Source organism: Bufo gargarizans, chromosome 7 (assembly GCF_014858855.1).
Source record: "Bufo gargarizans isolate SCDJY-AF-19 chromosome 7, ASM1485885v1, whole genome shotgun sequence".
In the NCBI taxonomy this organism is placed as follows: Eukaryota; Metazoa; Chordata; class Amphibia; order Anura; family Bufonidae; genus Bufo; species Bufo gargarizans.
Window position 1 is genome coordinate 64851129 of NC_058086.1, and position 17987 is coordinate 64869115.

A 17987-nucleotide genomic window follows, 5' to 3' on the forward strand; every position below is an offset into this window, starting at 1 on the left:
CATTAATTTACATTGAAGTGTATTAGTGCCGGATCCTGGCACTAATACACTTTAATGTAAATTAATGCCAGATCTGGTATTCCGGCAAGTGTTCAGTATTTTTGGCCGGAGAGAAAACTGCAGCATGCTGCGGTATTTTCTCCATCCAAAAAAACGTAAGAGGGACTAAACTGATGCATCCTGAACGGATTGCTCTCCATTCAGAATGCATGGGGATATGCCTGATTTTTTCCGGTATTGAGCTTCCTGTGACGGAACTCCATACCGGAAAACAAAAACGCTAGTGTGAAAGTGCCCTAAAGCTAAAGCTACGATGCATTCAGAAAGTCTTCAGAACCTTTCACTTCTTTTATATTACTGTATGTTATGTTGTAGCCTCATACTAAAGTAGAAAATAATAACCCCATAATGAAAAAGTGAAAACAGAATGTTCAAAATCTTTGCTAATTTATTGAAAAGGAATGAGTAAAATCTTGCATTGACATAAGTATTCAGACCCTTTATCCAGGATTTAGTTGAAGCACCTTTGACGGTGATTACAGCCTCCAGTCTTAGGTGTGATGCCACAAGGTTTGCACACCTGGATTTGGGGAATACAGTGAGGAACAGAAGTATTTGAACACCCTGCAATTTTGCAAGTTCTCGCACATAGAAATCATGGAGGGGTCTGAAATTCCCATTGTAGGTGCATTCCCACTCTGAGAGACAGAATAAAAAATAAATAAATCAGGAATTCACATTGTATGATTTTTAAAGAATGTATTTGTCTTGCACTGCTGAACATAAGTATTTGAACACCTGAGAAAATCAGTGTTAATATTTGGTACAGAAGCCTTTGTTTGCAATTACAGACGTTTCCTGTAGTTCTTGACCAGGTTTGCACACACTGCAACAGGGATTTTGGCCCACTCCTCCACACAGATCTCCTCTAGATCTGTCAGGTTTCGGGGCTGTCGCTGAGCAACACGGAGTTTCAGCTCCCTCCAAAGATGCTCTATTGGATTTAGGTCTGGAGACTGGCTAGGCCACTCCAGAACCTTGATATTCTTCTTACGGAGCCAATCCTTGGTTATCCTGACTGTGTGCTTCGGGTCGTTGTCATGTTGGAAGACCCAGCCACGACCCATCTTTAATGCTCTGCCTGAGGGAAGGAGGTTGTTGCTCAAAATCTCACAATAAATGGCCCCATTCATCCTCTCCTTAATACAGTGCAGTCATCCTGTCCCCTTCGCCGAGAAGCACCCCCAAAGCATGATGTTACCACCCCATGCTTCACAGTAGGGATGGTGTTTCTGGGATGCAACTCATCCTTCTTTTTCCTCCAAACACGAGTGAAGTTTAGACCAAAAAGTTCTTCTTTGGTCTCATATGACCACATTACTTTCTCCCATGCCTCCTCTGGATCATCCACATGGTCATTGGCAAACTTCAGATGGGCCTGGACATGTGATGACTTGAGCAGTGGAACCTTCCGTGCAATGCATGATTTGAAACCATGACGGCGTAGTGTTCTACTGACAGTGACCTTTGAAACTATGGTCCCAGCTCTCTTCATGTCATTGACCAGCTCCTCCCTTGTAGTTCTGGGCTGATTCTTCACCTTTCTTATCATCAGTGATACCCCACGAGGTGAGATCTTGCATGGAGCCCCAGTCCGATGGAGACTGACAGTCGTCTTTAGCCTCTTTACTTTTCTAACAATTGCTCCAACAGTTGATCTATTTTCACCAAGCTGCTTGGCAATTTCCCCGTAGCCCTTTCCAGCCTTGTGGAGGTCCACAATTCTGTCTCTGGTGTCTTTTGACAGCTCTTTGGTCTTGCCCGTGGTAGTAGTTGGCGTCTGACTGACTGTGGCGGACCGGTGTCTTTAAAGAGCTCAGACAGGTTCTACTAAGTTAGATTAAGTGAAGTGGAGGTGGACTTTTTAAAAGGCACAGTAACAGGTCTTTGAGAGCCAGAATTCTTGCTGTTTCTCAGGTGTTCAAATACTTATGTTCAGCAGTGCAAGACAAATAATTTCTTAAAAAAATCATACAATGTGATTTCCTGAATTTTTTTATTTTTTATTCTGTCACTCAGAGTGGGAATGCACCTACAATGTGAATTTTCAGACCCCTCCATGATTTCTAAGTGGGAGAACTTGCAAAATCGCAAGGTGTTCAAATACTTCTGTTCCTCACTGTATCTGCCATTGTCAGGTTTGATGGAGACCGAAGGTGGACAGCCATATCAAGGTCTCTCCAGAGATTTTCAACCGAGTTCAAGTCAGGGCTCTGGCTCGACAACTCAAGGACATTCACAGAGTTGTCCCTAAGCCACTTGAGTTGTCTTGGCTGTGTGCTTAGGGTCATCGTCTTGTAGGAATTTGAATCTTCAGCCCAGTCTGAGGTCCGGAGCACTCCATCAGTTTTCATTAAGAATATCTCTGTACTTTGCTCCGTTCAGCTTTTCCTCAACCTTGATCGGTCTCCCTGTCCCAGCCACACCACTGTTATTTTTCCGTTCTTCTGATCCATCAGAACAGAAAAATAAAGGAAAAAAAACTGATCCTGTAAAAAAAAATGAAAAAAATCCAGTGCATCCGTTATGCACATTTGACATTCGTTTCAGCCATTTCTGTCTTAGATTTATTTTTTGGGACGAAAAAAAAAGTCCTGCATGGGACGAAAAAAAAAGTCCTGCATGCAATACTTTTTTTTTTTATCTAAAAAATTCGGATAGCGGATGAGAATGGCTCAAATGGATGCCAAATGTGCATAACGGATGCACTGGATCTGTGTTTTTCTGTTCTTCTGACGGATCAGAAGAATGGAAAAAATAACGGCGATGTGAACTCTCCCTTACTGAGAAGAGGCTTCTTTATGGCCACTTGACATATAGCCCAGATTGGTAGAGTGCTGCAGTGATGGTTCTGGAAGTTTCTCCCATCTGCACACAGGATCTGAGGAGCTCAGCCAGAGTGACCACTGGGTTCTTGGTCACCTCTCTTACTAAGGCCATTTCCCCACAATTACTTAGTTTGAAGGGAGACCTGATTGTTCCACACTTCTTCCATTTAAGAATTATAGAGACTACTGTACTCTTGGGAACCTTCTGTGCAGCAGAAATGTTTTTGTACCTTCTCCAGATCTGTGCCTCCACATAATCCTGTCTCTGATTTCTACAGGAAGTTCTATTGTCCTCATGGCTTGGTTTTTACTCTAAAGTGCATTTTCAGTTGTGAAACCTTATTTAGATAGGGGTGTGTCTTTCTAAATCATGTCCAATCAAATAATTTTACCACACGTGGACTCCAGTCAAGGTGCAGAAACATCTCAAAGATGATCTAGAGAAACGGGAGATCCCCCAGAGCTAAATGTGATATAGCAGAGGGTCTGAATATGTAGGTCTATGCAAAATTTTTCCTTTCTAATAAATTAGCAGAAATTTCTAAAATTCTGTTTTCACTTTCTCAAGGGTATTGAGTGCAGATTTATTGGAGAAAACTAGATTTTAAATTTTTTTTAGCACAAGGAGCAACATAACAAAATGAAAACAGTAAAATAATCTGAAGACTTTCCAAATGCATAGTATATGGGCAAAAATGCACAATAACGCTGATTGAGTCAGGTACCTTTTGAGGCTTTTTGGGGCAAAAGTGTGTGAAGGTATCAATTTGCCCAAAGCATTTAGAACCTGGAAGAATCACAAGTCAATTTGCAAATCAAGAAAACTGGAATCAAATGAAACCAGGTGCGGACTGGCCATAGACCCTACAGGGAAATTTCCCAGTGTGCCATTGCCGAGGGGGGGGGGCCTAAGCTCTCCTTATGGCCCCTGGGCAGGTACATAATGATCTGATGCTCTCAGTCTTAATAATGCTGGAAGCATCAGGTACTTATACACCTGACTGGTGGCAGCAGGTCCCTTCCTGGCTGGCTCTGCTTTCTGTCACTTTAGACCCTCTTACAACATGAGGCCATTTTTATTTTTCTAGGGTCATTTCCCAGTTCGCCCTTGAATGAAACATATTACTCCCAACATTTTAGATGGTCAGGTAATACATGAGAAACCCAATTTTCTATGCATGGCCCTGGTCCCAAATCTCCTAGTCTCTGCGAAGAGTGGCTGACGCTCTTTAGGACTTGCCATGACTGTGTATCACGGCGGCTCTCATTTGGTTGAGTAGTCGCCTGCAGCTGATCATTAGGGGCTTTAGTAGACAGGGTCGTCAGGGTGATCTCTTGTAGGATTTGGTTCTGAAGAAGTCCATGTGATTGCCATTACAGCAGCAATGTATTGTCAGCCAGACTTCAGAATGGTAAATCTATATAGTCATGTAGTAATACAGGATGACTAGAAGTATGGGCAGATAAGCCCTTTAGAAATCTAGCATGGCTGGTTGACAACCTTCTAGGATCTGTAATGGTGGCCATATTGGTCAACCGGCTTTATTAGGATTTAGGTTTACAGAATAAATTTTACGGCAATTCTAGGGCAGAATAATCTTATGATATTAACAGTATATATGGAGATTATACAGGGCGTGTAAACCCCAGATGTTTCCCTTAGGTTGCATGTATGCCTGGCAATTGCATAACCACAACTGGACAGATCTCATGCACCTCCTTATAGTCATTGTAAACTACCCGGCCAGGAATGGGTTAACGCACTGGGTCAGATCGGATGATTAGCCCATCATTACCAGTGCAGAACAAGTGTCTCCGCTTTTTGTATATAGGATATATGCAGAGATAAGGCCGGTGTTGAAGGCAGATAAGGCACCGAGGAGGTGTCACAAGAGGCACTTCTCAGCCGCAGTGCATGCAGAACAAGCTGTGATTCATGTTTATTCAGCCAGGATGCTGCTCTACTCACCAGCTTCAGAGATTGCAATGATGGACTCTTCTTTATCATACCCAGCTTTTCAGATGACTCATTCTCTCCATTTGCTGATGTGTGTCCCTTTAGAAGCTCTGGAGGAGTTATCTGTTCCAAGCTAGAAGACTGAAACCGCTCCAACTTGGGTCTTGAAGTTAGGCCAATGCTGGAGAAAATTTTTCTCATTCCACTGCGGATGTCTCCTTTCTTAACCTCAGACTGAACTTTGCTGTGAAGACGATGACAAGAGGGTCATTCACCATGATCATCTATGGATGACTCCTTAAAGAGCATCTGTCAGCAGATTTGTACCTATGACACTGGCTGACCTGTTACACTTGGCAGCTGAAGGCATCCGTGTTGGTCCCATGTTCATATGTGTCTGCATCGCTGAGCAAAATGATGTTTTAACCCCTTAGTGACCACCAATACGCCTTTATATGGCGATCACTAAGGGGCCTTAGGCTAGGCTAGGTCTAAGCACTGCATAGTTCCCCCATGCAGCGGGCAGTGAGGGCTCAGCTCTCATATGAGAGCCATGCTCCTGCTCTAATGGCCCGGACCAGCAGGAGTGCCAATCCAGGCTGTTTAAAGGGCTTCTGTCACCCCACTAAAGTGATTTTTTTTTTTTGGGCTGGTGAAATTAGTTATATTGCGATATATCACAATATAATTGTGTCACTTACTTTGATCCAGCAGTTTCTTCAAAAAACGAAGTTTTATCATATGTAAATTCGGTCTCTAACAGCAAGTAGGGCGGCTACTTGCTGCTAGCTGCTGCAGAAATCCGCCCTCTCGTCGTGTTGATTGACAGGGCCAGCCGGGATCTCCTCCTCCGGCCAGCCCTGTCGGCATTTCAAAAATCGCGCGCCTCTGTGGATTCGGCGCAGGCGCTCTGAGATGAGGAGGCTCGTCTCCTCAGAACTCCCTCAGTGCGCCTGCGCCGATGACATCACCGAAATAGAAGACGTCATCGGCGCAGGCGCACTGAGGGAGTGCTGAGGAGACGAGCCTCCTCATCTCAGAGCGCCTGCGCCGAATGAACAGAGGCGCGCGATTTTTGAAATGCCGACAGGGCTGGCCGGAGGAGGAGATCCCGGCTGGCCCTGTCAATCAACACGACGAGAGGGCGGATTTCTGCAGCAGCTAGCAGCAAGTAGCCGCCCTACTTGCTGTTAGAGACCGAATTTACATATGATAAAACTTCGTTTTTTGAAGAAACTGCTGGATCAAAGTAAGTGACACAATTATATTGTGATATATCGCAATATAACTAATTTCACCAGCCCAATTAACAACTTACATGCTGCAGTCAATGGCACCCGCCGCACATTTAAGTGGTGACAGAGGGAGCGGACTTCCTCTGTCTCCCATAGGCACCCCGCAAATGCAATTGCAAGGTGCTGATGTGTGTATAGGCAGGCTGGGACCTGGTGTAGGCCCAAACCTGCCTTGTGTGTTCTCCAGCATGCAGTATAGCACTGACATTTAAATGCAATGCCCTATAGCAGGGATGGCCAACCTGAGGCTCTCCAGCTGTTGCAAAACTACAACTCCCATCATGCCCAGACAGTCTACAGCTATCAGCCTACAGCAGGGCATGGTGGGAGTTGTAGTTTTACAACAGCTGGAGAGCCGCAGGTTGGCCATACCTGCCCTATAGGAATAGTGCATCGTATTTTAGAAGCAATTAAAAGATTGCCTGTTATAGTCACCTTGTGGGACTCTTACATGGTTAAAAAAGTAAAAAATAAATAAAATCATATTAAAAAATACTCTTGTTTCCATTGAAAATACGCTCTTAAATGAAAAAAATAGAAAAATTAAAATCTACCCCACATTTGTTATTACAGCAAATATCAATAATATACTACCACTACACAAATATCATGTAAATTATCCCCTACGATGAACGCTGTAAAAAAAACAACAAAAAATTCCAGAATTGCTAATTTATTATTAGCACCACCAAAAAAAACTTAATAACAAGCAATCAAAGGTGTTATTTCCCCCAAAATTATACCAATGAAAACTACAAGTCACCCCGCAAAAGTCAAGTCGTCACACAACTCCATAGAAAGAAAAAGAAAAAAGTTATGGGTCTTGGGATGCGGCAATGCAAAAAGGACAAAAGTAGTAAAAACATAACGTAAAAAACTATATATATTTGGTATCACTGTAATGATACTAACCCAGAGAATAAAGATATTATGTTATTTAAGCCAAAAAAGGAACGCCGCAACTCATTGGCATTATTGTATTTTTTTCCCATCTCCCTCCCAGAAAGAGTTAATAAAAGTTCATCAGAAAATTATGTGTACCCTAAAATGGCACCATTAAAAACTGCAACTTGTCCCACAAAAAACAAGCCCTCATACGGAAAAATAAAAAAAGTTATAGCTCTTGGAAGGCGACGGTGACAAAAGGAAGAAAAATGCTTGGTCAGTAAGGCCCAAAACAGGCTGGTCACTAAGGGGTTAATATATGCAAGTGAGCCTGTAGGAGAAACTAGGGAGTTGCCGTTACTCTAACCCTGGGTTCAGACCTGAGCGTTTTACAGCGCGTTCCTACGCGCTGTAAAACGCACAACAGGCAAGAACCAATGATTCCCTATGGGAATGGTTCTCACCTGGGCGGTTTACAGCGCGTACGATCGCGCTGTAAAACGCCCGACGCTCAAACAAGTGCTTGAGCTTTTTTTTGGGCGTTTGTCGCGCGTTCCCGCACATAGATATTCGGGAACGCGCGACAATGTGTGCACGCCTGTCTCTGTATGCGCGATTGTAAACGCCCGTACAATCGCGCATACAGAGCGCTCGTTTCAGAACGCTCAGGTCTGAACCCCCTGTTAGAGGCTGTGCCCTCTCTGCAACAGATCAGCCAGTTTCATAAGTACAAAGCTGCGGACAGATACCCTTTAACCCCTTAGTGACGTGCACATTTTTTTATCATCACTTTCCAAGAGCTATAACTTTTTGTTTTTTCCATCAATATACCGGTATGACTGCTTTTTTTTTACAAGACAAGTTATAGTTTTTAATGCACCATTTTGGGTACATATAATCATTGATTAAAGCCAGCGGTCTAGCGTAAAACCCCTTTGTTTACGTCAGTACAAAGGTCGTATTGGTGGTCAGTTAAAGGGAGGATCATCCTATGAAGCCCCTTTAAGGAGTATGAGCGCAGCACTAAATAACCTGCACAGCAGCCACCAGGACAGGACATTTTTACTGCACATTATTTTTAGTTACTTGCATTTGTTTCTTCGAAGCTTGCTAAAAGCAATATGGCTGCCATTACAGCTTCAACATGGATTGTCAACTTCGTTTTCCCAGATTAATCTGTCTAGCTAGTGCAGTAATCCAGGAGTAGGACATGGAATCACTAGATCATTTGAACTCTTCGGGGACATCAACACGTAAACGCTGCGGATTTGCCACCAGGGATATGCGTGAGGCAGATACACAGTGTTTTACAGTGAATCAGAATTTAAGAAATCTCATCCACACTGCAGAAAAATTCTTAGTGTAAATTGACCTCTACTCTGGATTTTAAAAGGTTTTAAAATATTAATGGCCTGTCCTCAGAATAGGTCATCAATATCCGATCAGTAGGGTCTGACAACCCACCCCCGCTAATCAGCGGTTTGTACAGGCCGCCACATTTCAGTGAACACTGCTGCCGCTCCCTAGGCTAGTGAACTCACGTACATCGGTCAGATGGCCTTAGTCCTATTCAAGTGAATGGGCCTGGGCTGCAATACCAAGCAGCAGCTGCTATTTAATCTATGATGCTCTTCTGGATAAGCTGTGAAAAGTCCACCTCATTCAGCAGAGTGCCGCAGCCTCTTCATACAGCTGATTTGTTGGGCTCCCCCGATCAGATATTCATGACCTATCCTGAGGATGGGTCATCAATATTTTCCTCCTAAAAACCCCTTTAAATCTGCAGCATGCCAATTTATGCTGAAGCTTTCTATTGCAGATTTACAATGCCTAGGGTAAAATCTGCAGCAAATCAGCGGCAGAACTTCTGCTTAGGCTATGTTCACACAGCAAAACCCACAGCAGAACAATGAGAACAGGTTATTTTTGGAGGTGGTTTTGTAATTTGGTGTTGGTTTTAGAAGACTTTTTACAAGCGTTTAAAAATAGTTGTTAGTTTAGTTTTAGTTTAGCTTTTCTGCTTCCACATTGACTTCTATAGAATGTACGATGAAATCTGTATCTGAAAAGTAATGTCACTTATTAAAGGGCTTCTGTCACTCCACTAAACTCATATATTTTTTTTTGGTCTCCCTAAAATCCTTATGCTGCGATTTCTCAATATATATAGCTATTACTCTGTTTGGTTCAGTAGTTCTATCAAAAAACTGACTTTTATATTATGCAAAATTACCTCTCTAGCAGCAGGTAGGGCGGCTACCTGCTGCTAGCAGCCTCATCCTCCATTTATAATGACGGCCCCTCCTCATGTTGATTGACAGGGCCAGCGCGGACGCGCTCGTCCTCTGACTGGCCCTGTCTGCGTTTTAAATCTCGCGCCGGTCTTCAGTTGGCGCAGGCGCACTGAGTGGAGGACCTCGATCGGCCGCCATCCTCAGTGCGCCCGGGTGTACATGTGACGTCATCGGCGCAGGCACACTGAGGATGGAGCGGCCGAGCGAGCGTCCTCCACTCAGTGCGCCTGCGCCAACTGAAGACCGGCGCGAGATTAAAAACGCAGACAGGGCCAGTCAGAGGACGAGCGCGTCCGCTGGCCCTGTCAATCAACATGAGGAGGGGGCGTCATTATGAATGGAGGATGCGGCTGCTAGCAGCAGGTAGCCGCCCTACCTGCTGCTAGAGAGGTATTTGCATAATATAAAAGTCAGTTTTTTGATAGAACTACTGAACCAAACAGAGTAATAGCTATATATATTGAGAAATCGCAGCATAAGGATTTTAGGGAGACCAAAAAAAAAATAATGAGTTTAGTGGAGTGACAGAAGCCCTTTAAGCATGTTTTAAGTCAGCTACTGAAAAAAAACTCTATGTGGATTCAGCTAGCGGAAAATGCAAATTTTCGCTGCTGAATCAGTGGCAGGTGTGGCCATTCCCATACAGTGATACTTGTGGTGACCACTAATGGTGGCTATTTGGATTAGCCAAGTTTTTCCCTTCACCCATGACAGCACCATAGAGAGAGATGGATCCGCCTTCACAACTAGACAGGATGCCCCAGAGCAATCAAAAAGGGAACACCCACTTTCTCCCTCAGTGTGGCTTCCTGTCCTCCGGACAGAGGAGCCTGGAGCATGCAGCCTCTAGGGCTGTGAATCAAGGAACACCTTTTAAAACTTAGGTTATACAGCGGGTATGGCTCAACAGCAAAACCCTATAAATACTTGTCGCCGATCTAGATCTTCCCAGGTAGTCCCTGGAGGGTCGGTGGTTGTCTGCTGGGGTCCTTTGTGCGGTAGTTTCCGGCGGTGGGGACCCTAGGAGGTCTGAGGGTCCAGGGGGCTCTTTGGACCTCTTGCAGCAGATCCATGAGCTCCTCCAGATAAGGGATTGATGCCACAGTAGGGTTCCATCATGGATGCCAGATTGCAAGAAAATTTGGAGATTTTGGTAAAGTTCTTCTGGTTCACTGGGTGGCAGGGGCGTAGCGTGGGGGGGGCCACGGGGGGCCGTTGCCCCGGGCGCCAAAGTGCAGGGGGGCGCTCCGGCGCCGGCTGAAAGATTTTATATTGTAAGTTTTTTTTCAGGTTGTGGCATGCGGCGCAACGGCCGGCCAGAGTCTGAGGCAGAGAGCTCAGCTGTTTAGTGCGTGCGCCCGCCCGGCCCTGATGCAGATGATTCATTTGTGCGGTCGCGGCGGGCGGGCGCACTACTGGTTAACTGAACAGTTCACTAGCTAGACTAATTAACATACATCATGATTGGCGGCTGGCGCCGCCTCCTTCTCCTCGCCGCCTCCTTCTCCTAGTGCTAGTGGCAATCATTAGGCTGGCCGCTGGCCTGGCTCCCTCCGGCTCCGCCCACTTTCCAGGCGGGAAACACAGTGCGGAGCGCGGGAGCCAGAGCCAGCAGAAGATTGCCAGGAGGCAGGAGCAGGAGGCGGCGCCGCGGCAGAAGAGACTGAGTCAGTCGGAGTCTGTTATATGGACTTGGGGCAGTTGGGGGGCTTTTTGCAGGGGCTGAAGGGAGGAGGAATAATCATTGTACACTGGAGACTGTTAGAGGGGTCTAAAGAGAGGGGGGTGAAGTGATATTATTTACATGGGACTGTATGCTGGAGAGGCTAAAGGCAGAGAGAGTGATGTATTTTACATGGGACTGTATGCTGGAGGGGCTGAAGGCAGGAGAGGTGATATTATTTTACATAGGGACTGTATGCTGGAAGGGCTGAAGGCCGGGGAAGGTTTGTATTTTACATGGGACTGTATTTTGGAGGGGCTGAAGGCGGGGCGTGATGTATTTTACATGGGACTGTATGCTGAAGGAGCTCTAGGCAGGCAGCGAAGAGAGGAAGGGTGATATTATTTACATGGGACTGTATGTTGGAGGGGCTGAAGGCAAGGAGTGATGTATTTTACATGGGACTGTATGCTGGAGGGGCTGAAGAGCGCCATAATTATTACTATTCGGGTCCATTCACACGTCCGTAGTGTTTTGCGGATCCGCAATACACCCGGCCGGCACCCCCATAGAACAGCCTATTTTTGTCCACAGCTGCGGACAAGACTAGCACATGTTCTATTTTTTCCAGAGCCACGGACCGGAAGTTCGGCAGGCCGCTCCGGAAATGCGGATGCGAAGAGCACACTGTGTGCTTTCCGCATCCATTCCGTCCCCATAGAGAATGCATGGGCCCGCACCCATTCCACACAATTGCGGAATGGATGCAGACACATATTGCGGACGTGTGAATGGAGCCTAATACAGAGGGGGCCATTATAATATTAAAGGGAACCTGTCACCAGGATTTTGCGCATAGAGCTGCGGACATGGGCTGCTAGATGGCCACTAGCACATCCGCAATACCCAGTCCCCATAGCTCTCTGCGCTTTTATTGTGTTAAAAAACAGTTTTGATCCTTATGCAAATGACCGGATATGAGTCCTGTATCCGGAGATGAGTCAAGCGGAAAGGAGCCCAGCACCGCCCCGCGTCCTCCGAATCTCCTCCTTGCTGGCTGACGTCACAGAGCTGGAGCGCCGAAATCTCGCGATGCGCGAGCTAGCGCATGCGTAGTTCGTTCCCTGTGCTGATGCCAGTACAGGGAATGAACATGATGCCGACACTGCGCATGCGCTAGCTCGCGCATCACACGATTTCGGCGCTCCAGCTCTGTGACGTCAGCCAGCAAGGAGGAGATTCGGAGGACGCGGGGCGGTGCTGGGCTCCTTTCCGCTTGACTCATCTCCGGATACAGGACTCATATCAGGTCATTTGCATAAGGATCAAAACTGTTTTTTAACACAATAAAAGCACACAGAGCTATGGGGACTGGGTATTGCGGATGTGCTAGTGGCCATCTAGCAGCCCATGTCCCCAGCTCTATGCACAAAATCCTGGGGACAGGTTCCCTTTAAGAATAATAATAACACAGAGGGGCCAGTATATATTATAATTACACAGAGGGCATTATACTTCTGGGAACTACGGGTGGAGGGGTGGTCTGTTATCTGAGGATGATAGTAAAGTGAGAAATTAACCATTTTTCTGTGAAACTCTGCAGAGTCGCGGCTGAAAGAAGGTATCATGGCGGTCTTATGTCCGAATCAAGACGTTGAGGAAGGTCTACATGACAGGAGATGTCACTGGAGGTAACAGGTATGGTGCGGTATTCTACTGTATAGTGTGTACCATTATATGTAATGCCCATCCACATATCTGTTTAGGGGGGGGGTGGCTATAGGATTTGGCCCACACTGCCGAAGCCTGGCCCCCCGACTTCAGGTCACACTGTACGTGTTCTGAATTCTGGGGCCTTACACCCATCTACTACATTATCTGTACTCACAGAGTTACCACTGTGTTATCTGTGGTATTACATAGGACTACAGGTGACATCTGCTACATTATCTGTACTCAGTTATCACTTTGTTATCTGTGGCGTTTCATAGGACTGTAGGTGACAGGTACTGTATTATTTGTAAAAAGGGGCGTGTTCACAGGTTGGGGGGGGGGGGGGGCGCAATACTTGGCTTGCCCCAGGCGCTGGCAACCCACGCTACGCCACTGCTGGGTGGGAAGCGTGCCGGGTGAGTTCCCCGCTACGCGCTCCCTGAAGATTCAACAGTGCAGATGGCGTGCCTTGGAAGGGCCTTTCCTGAGGAAGAAACATCTGTCGCGGAATCTAATCTGCACCAAAGGAATCGATGTTAAGCAATCAGCTTCAGCTTGATCGTTCTGTGTCAAGATAAGTACTTCTCTAAGATGTGTTCTTAAATCTGTTATGATTTATGTTAACACTTGATGAGAAACCCATATAAGATTTATTTTAATAGATTATCCTGGGTTTAAGATATAATGTAGTATCTATCAGTAGTATAATTCATATGTAGGGTTTCATACAACCCCAAATATTATAGATACAACCCCCTTTTCATCTTATATAATCAAACAGCAGACCGATCCTAATAAAGTTTTCCTTATTCAAAGGATAGACACTGCAGTGTCTTTGATTCTAAATGCGCATGCGCATACTGGGTGCTGCGATCGCACGGCTCACATGACGTCTCCGGCGATCATGTGACCCACCGAACGCAGGCAGAGACATAGCGCTCATAGGTCAAGCGCTCCTAATACTTCCAGTCTTACGGCTTAAATTGCGGACATGCAGACGCCAACATAGCGCCTGCATTATGCCGATTATAACCCAGCCATGGTAAGCTCATGCATCAAATACTCATTATACACAGTTATCTTACTCTGCTGATTGATTTTATATTGTTTTATCCTGACTACTCTTCATCCCCATATAGATTTATATTGATTTATATTGACTACTCTTTATCTCTATATTTCTCTTATTACTCCAGTCTAGCCTGATTAGGTTAATTCTTGGTTGAAACTTATGATTTATTGATGAAATTATAGAAATAGCTTATCTAGATTACTATGCCTCCTTCATATTATAAACGGTATCTGTTTAACCAGTCTCACATCCCTCTTACTTTACCTACCCTTTTACTCTTCCTATACTATAATTTATTATCTGAGATTTCTATATATGATCCCTTCCTTTGTATTTTCTCTTATAATATGTGTCAATAATACACTATGACCGCCGGAAACATAGATCAATGATATAAAAATTATATATCTAAACTTCTCCACAGATCCCCTGAAAAAGGTCTTGAGGACCGAAACGTCGGGACATACTATGGCTTATGAATTATAAATAATGTATATTATGATTTTGGCGCCAATAGTCATATATTGACATTTTGGAAAAAAGTTTTTGTACCTAAAATAAACTTGAAAAAGAAAAATAAATATTGGAGTGCCGTGGATTATCTCTATTTATTTGACGACTGACGTCCTCCACGAGCACCCTTCACCCTTAAAGGTGTGCGGACTCCGCAATCTCTCTTAATTTGAAGTTCTCCCTACGGATCCAGCACCCAGACTATATGTCTCAGAATACTTTTTCATATGACCTGGAAGCCACCAACAATATCATCGCCCAGGTACAACTGGGAAATGATTTTTTACAAATTCCGTCACAGGAATGGAAAACCCGAGATTATACACGTGACCAACGGAGACTGATTTCACTGCAGTTACACTGCAGTACACTTACCGAATATCACAAAAGTGGCCGCATACCAAGGGGACTACGGTCCCACTTGCGTCCTACACTTTTTCGTGACGACCCCGATTTTTGTAATCGTTTTGAAAGCATATTAAACAAGTGCTCGTTTGATCTAATGCTTTTGACTATAGACAAGGCTCATCAAACAATTGGCGAACTAACGAAACAGATTGAATCCACAGAGAATCAACTTTCATCAGTATTGCCATCAGAGGAGTGGACAAGTCTAAAGGAGAAAACAACCAAACAGATCACCGAATTCCAGAAACAGACAGAGAACAGGAAAAGAACAAAATTTATCAGAGACGCGGAAGACTACCGTTCCAACCGAGTTTACAGGTGGAGGGATCCCAATTTTCGCCCACCACGAGATAACCGTCAACAACACTTCTCCGCAAGTTCCTCTGGATCCGAAAGTGACCGACCCTACAATCAATATAATCCCCAACCTTTTTTAGGACGAGGACGGATACGACAACGCTACAACAGAAACGAACGAGGAGGGGCAAAAGGCACAGACACCGACAGCAGAATCCAGACCCGGTCCCAGGTAAAGTTGAGAACTTAGTAATCAATATCTCCTCCTTGAACTTATCTCCAGCACATATCGCTGTCCTACAGAAAGGATTAACTTTCTGTCCTACCACTCCTCTGAACACATTCCATTTAGAATTAGAATTACAGCGATTCTTTCGCAATATAAGATTGAAGACCCATTTTAATCAGACAGATTCCTCTTCCATTACACCGCAAATCAATACATCAGACCCTCTATTACTTAAGAATTTAGATCTGAGATCAAAAAGTACATTCATGCCTCCTAGAACCTATCATCCAGCAGAAACTTACATCTCCTTTACATACCAATCTATACAACAGATCATTAAAGCTCAACAGACCGGCAAATTTAGACACACTAATAATCTTCCCATAGAGGAGCAAAGGGCTATTACAGAATTACAAACTAATCAGGACATTATCATCAAACCCGCTGACAAAGGGGGTGCAATTGTGGTCATGAACAAATCTATGTATATTAACGAAGTAGAAAAACAATTGAGTGATCTTACCACCTATGTGCCTTTACCATCCAACCCAACATTAATGTTAGCTAAAAAAATTCAATCCACCTTATTGCACTATCATGAACTAGGTATAATTGATACCAAAACTGTAACTTACCTAACTAAACAACATCCAATAACCCCAGTCTTCTATATTCTGCCCAAGATACACAAAAATCTCGAGAACCCCCCTGGAAGACCAATTGTGGCCTCCACAGAATCTATCCTATCTCCTCTTTCCATCTATTTAGACCGGATACTCACCCCCCTGATTAAGACGTCACGATCATTTTTATTAGATACCAACGATTTCATTTCCAAAATCAAACAAATACAACCAGAATCAGATACTATCCTGTTAACCATGGATGTTAATAGTTTATATACGTCAATTGAACATGATAAAGGTATTCAAGCCACAGCTCATTTACTTTCCACTTCTTCTACTCTAACCTCTTTACAACAGGAATTCTGCTTATCTCTCCTTACGTTAGTACTAAAAGAAAACTTCTTCCTCTTTGGTGATCAGTACTATGTTCAAAAACGGGGTACCGCAATGGGGGCTAATGTAGCTCCGCCCTATGCAAACGCTTTTATGATCCACTTCGAGGAACAGTTTGTTTACACCCATCACCTCTTCCAACAACATGCTAAAATATGGCTCCGTTTTATCGACGACATTTTCTGTTTGTGGAGAGGCCCTACACCCAGCGCTCTACAATTCCATCACTATCTTAATAATGTTTATCCAGAACTTGGCTTTACAATTATCACTAATACAGAAAGAATCAGCTTTTTAGATACCGTAGTACTCAAAAACCCATCAGGACATATTCAATTTGATCTTTACAATAAACCTACAGATAGGAACAGCTTATTACATTATACCAGCAACCACTCAAGAGCAACTAAAGCGTCACTTCCTAAATCCCAACTAACAAGACTTGAAAGGATAGTGTCAGATCCATCAACACTACAGCAGAGACAATTAGATATGAAATCAAAATTCATACAAAGAGGCTACCCTGACCGACTGATTACCAATCAACCAACAATACCCAAGAAAACTACTTCACATACTATCATTCCCACACCCCGTATGCCATGTATCCTCACATATCATCCTCTCGCTCCAAAAATTCAACAAACCATCAGGAAACAATGGTCTATACTGTCACAAGCATACCCAGAGATTCCAGAATTTCAGTCTCCCCCTCTTACATGTTATAAAAGATCAAAAAACATTAGGGACCACCTCATCCGTGCAGACATTGGACCTATTAACAAAATACCCAAACAACGATTTCTACAGAATCCCAAATATGGCACCTTCCCGTGCCTACATTGTGCTCAATGTTCGAGTGTGATCAAGGGTTCCTTCATCACACATCCACATACTGGCAAGAGGTTCCCAATCAAAGGATATTACACTTGTGACTCGACATTTGTCGTATACCTTATTAAATGCCCGTGTGGACTGCTATGTAGGCGAAACCACACAACAAGTAAGGAATCGCATTTCTAAACATAAATCCACCATTAGGACTGAACAATTGTTGCTACCAATCCCAGCACATTTTAAGGAACATAACCACCAGATCTCGTCCCTTCGTTACCAAGTCCTGGAACAAGTGAATACCCCACGGAGAGGCGGTAACAAAATTAAAATATTGAAACAAAGAGAAAGTTTTTGGATACATCGACTGGACACCTTAACCCCTAGAGGCCTTAACCGCGAATGTGACTTTTATTGTGATCTCTAAATATTTATCTTTATTTTTCAGTATCTTGGATTGATATGGTGTCAAAATGTTAATTCAATGATATTGATTTGCATATACTTTTTCCTCTATTTCAGGCTCCCTAGTCGGATTATTATAGTCAATACACGAGTTGGTGAGATAACTTTACCCCACCCAACCCCCCGCTGCCTCCCCTTCCCCTTCCTTCCCCCCTTTTCCCTTCTTCCCTTTCCCCTCCCCTCCCTTCTCTTCCCTTCCCTTCCTTCCCTTCCTTTCCCTCTCATCATTGATTAGAACACAGTATAAGAACAGAGGATATTCATGTACTTATGTGTATGGATATATGTACACATATATATACATACACATATGCGTATATATAATTATCTGTATGTCTATAACCATTCAATGTTCCGCGTTTTCGTAAATTGTTTCATATCTCAACATTATGTAAATACATAGGATTGTCAATTTTTCCATATGTGTGCATACATGTGCATATACAGGTGCATAT

General features: G+C 44.1%; 1 protein-coding gene across 1 annotated transcript in view; it reads right to left on the bottom strand.

Moving 5' to 3' along the window:
* Positions 1 to 17987, bottom strand: part of KIAA1614 (KIAA1614 ortholog) — a 49055-nt gene that overhangs the window by 8772 nt on the left and 22296 nt on the right. The window contains exon 8 of the mRNA XM_044301832.1: positions 4858 to 5089. Within this exon, the coding sequence (XP_044157767.1) occupies positions 4858 to 5089 (232 nt within the window). The remainder of the gene's footprint in view (positions 1 to 4857; positions 5090 to 17987) is intronic.